Raw genomic sequence first — 2,788 nt, forward strand, 5'->3', positions numbered from 1 at the left:
AGGAGACATGGAGAGGAAGCAGGATGGCAGTACAGAGTAAAGGTACTGAGCCATATAAAAGAACAAAGACTAAAAGATATGGGTTAATTTAAGTTATAAGGACTAGTTAGGAACAAGCCTAAGCTAAGGCCGAGCTTTCATAATTAACAAGTCTCCATCTCATTATTTGGGAGCTGGCTGGTGGCATAGAAAAAGACTCACTACAGAATGCTTTATTATTCAATAGTCCACCCATTCAGCGGTGCCCCCCCTTCTATTTTGTAGAAAAGTTTGAGAGACTTGATGTTAATTCTTCTTTAAAGTCTTGGAATTTAACAGGGATTTCATTTAGTTCTGGGTTTTTCTTTTCTTTTTTTGTATGCAAATTTGCTTTCATCTTTAATAAAATTAATTTCTGTTAATTTTTAAAACAAAGAGTCTAACTGTGTATGGTTCCGACTGGCCTCAGATTAATTGTGTAATTCAGGTGGGTCATCTTGAGTTCTCGATCCTCCTGCCTCAGCTTCCTGAATGCTGAGCTATAGCTATGGGTGTAGCTTAGAAGCACAGGCAAGAGGACCTTGGAAGTAATGCATAGGAAGGATGAGGAGAAGAAAACATCAGAGGCTGTGGATGTGGCTGGTAGGATGCTTGCCCTGCATGTACGACACCCTGAGTTGATTGTTACTATATAGAAAAGCAGTCTTTAACTTAAATCAGACAGACATTACTTAGAATTTCTCTATGAGGTTAAGACTTTGTGACTCTTATTTAAGAAGCCCTTAACTTGATATCACAGATACCTCCTTTCTTTTTTCCCCAAAAGCTTTAAAAAATGTGTCTTTTCCATTTAAGTCTTTAATTAAATATGAAAATAATGCAAATTAGTGATCTATTTTTATTATTTTCATAGGTGAATAGTCACTTATCCCAGAACCACTTATTGAGGAATCCTCATTTCTGTGTAGATCTTCAGTGTTAGCTCTACTGTACATAGAATTATATCTGTGGTGCTTTTTCCATCTTCTGTGGCTACAACAAAATAGCCAAGGCCGGTCACTTACTAAAGAAGTCATTTAATTCCCACTTCTGGAGGCTGAGAATCCACGATCCAGTGGCTGAATTTATGTCACTTCTTGTGAAGGCTCCCTTGGCTTCATCACATCATGGCCAATGGCATTATGGTGGGAACACGGTGAAAACAAGCCATCGTATGACCGGTGACAGGAAGCCACAGAGATTCAGGGTCCATCCATGCTCTTCTAATAACGGGGAACTGGTTGAGGTCTGGTGAAAGCTATATTAGTCCTTTCCATGAACGAGACCTCCTGGAGTCTACTCACCTCCATTAGACTGTTCTCTCTTTTTTTTTTTTTCAGCTTGGAGGAACTTTATTTTCCTTCCACCTTTTTTCCCTTTGCTCAGGCGTCTGCAGAGGAGCTCAGGACCACTCAGTGGTGGCTCCAACCCACTCGGTGGCCTGCGCTGTGGGAGCTGCTGACCAGTTCTCAGTGGCAGGCTGGGCACTCCAGTCTTCAGTGGGAAACTGCTGGATGGGTACAGAGGGTACCTGTACACCCTCAGACCAGACTGCCACCTCTGGCTGAGCAGCAGTGAACTCAGGAGCCGGTGCACTCCATTCACCCTGGAATTCCTCCTTGGTCACAGCCTTCTCAGCAGCAGCCTGTTCCTCCTTCTCAATCTCCTCTGGGTCTCTGTAGAAGTAAAGATCAGGCATAACTTCCCATGGGTGCTCACGGGAGATAGTGCCACGCATGTGGAGTACTTCCCGGGCCAGCATCCACCACATCAGACCCACTGAGTGAGCTCCCTTATTGTTGCATGGGATGGCATTGTCCACATAGCGCAGAGGAGACTCTGTGTTACACAGCGCAATAGTGGGCAGGTTGACATAAGACGCCTCTGTGAGGGGCTGGTGGTCAGCTCTGGGATCAGTCTCCACTAGAAGCCGCAGCTCCCTGAAGGCTGCTTGGATCTGGTTAGTGAAGGTCCAAGGGGTGAAGCGGCCAGCAATCGGAGTGGCTCCAGTGGCGGCAGCGGTGTTCCTGGAGGAGATGACGCTGACATCAGCAGGGTTCTCAATGGCAATGATAGCACGGGCTGCAAGCAACAGCTTCTCCCAGGTCCTCTTCAGGTTTATGATGTAGATACCATCACTTTTCCTTTTGTAGATATACTGCTCCATCTGAAAGTCAAGGTTGGTGCCACCTAAGTGGGTTCCTGCAGCAAGGAATTTGAGGACATCCTCCTCCTTCATCTGCAGGACGTCAAGGGCTCCGGACATTGTGTAAGTTTCCCTTTAAGTTACGACGGGAATCAAGAACAACGCCGTATGGACCCGTCCCCGAGTAGCGCGGAAAGGCCCATTAGACTGTTCTTAAAGGTTCCACCACATTTCACACCCAACTCTAAGGACCAAGACCCCAGTGCATAAACTTTGGGGGACATACCTGAACCATATGTAGGCCATGGCATGGGGTCAGACCTTTTCTAATCTCTGTTCTATTATTCTCTCTCTGAGCTGATTAATTATTAGAGTCGGTTTTGTAACAAAGCTTGACAGCTTTTAGGGCAAGACTTAGAACTTATTTCAATTCTTCAGAAACATCTTTTTCTTTCCTTTGTTTCTTTTTCAGTTTTGCTAATTGTACTTTTTGTTTTAAAACCACTTAAATTCCATAGAAAACTTTACTAGAATTTAAAAAATATATTTGTTTTTTATTTTGTTGTATGTATATGAATGTTTAGCCTCCATGTATGTGCACCACATGCGTGCCTTCTGCCCTTT

The 2,788-nt window shown here is 44.1% G+C and overlaps 1 protein-coding gene across 1 annotated transcript; it reads right to left on the minus strand.

Moving 5' to 3' along the window:
• Positions 1-1,393: 1,393 nt before the first annotated feature.
• Positions 1,394-2,317, minus strand: LOC114682351 (40S ribosomal protein SA-like). Its single transcript, XM_037196944.1, has one exon. The coding sequence runs from the start codon at positions 2,282-2,284 to the stop codon at positions 1,421-1,423; it is 864 nt and encodes a 287-aa protein (XP_037052839.1). The 5' UTR covers positions 2,285-2,317; the 3' UTR covers positions 1,394-1,420.
• Between the last annotated feature and the right edge of the window lie 471 nt (positions 2,318-2,788).

Source organism: Peromyscus leucopus, chromosome 19 (genome assembly GCF_004664715.2).
Source record: "Peromyscus leucopus breed LL Stock chromosome 19, UCI_PerLeu_2.1, whole genome shotgun sequence".
Taxonomy (NCBI): Eukaryota; Metazoa; Chordata; class Mammalia; order Rodentia; family Cricetidae; genus Peromyscus; species Peromyscus leucopus.

What these genes read in the sequence shown, in the direction of transcription:
- LOC114682351 (XM_037196944.1), bottom strand. Translation starts at nt 2,284, where the DNA reads ATGTCCGGAGCCCTTGACGTCCTGCAGATGAAGGAGGAGGATGTCCTC.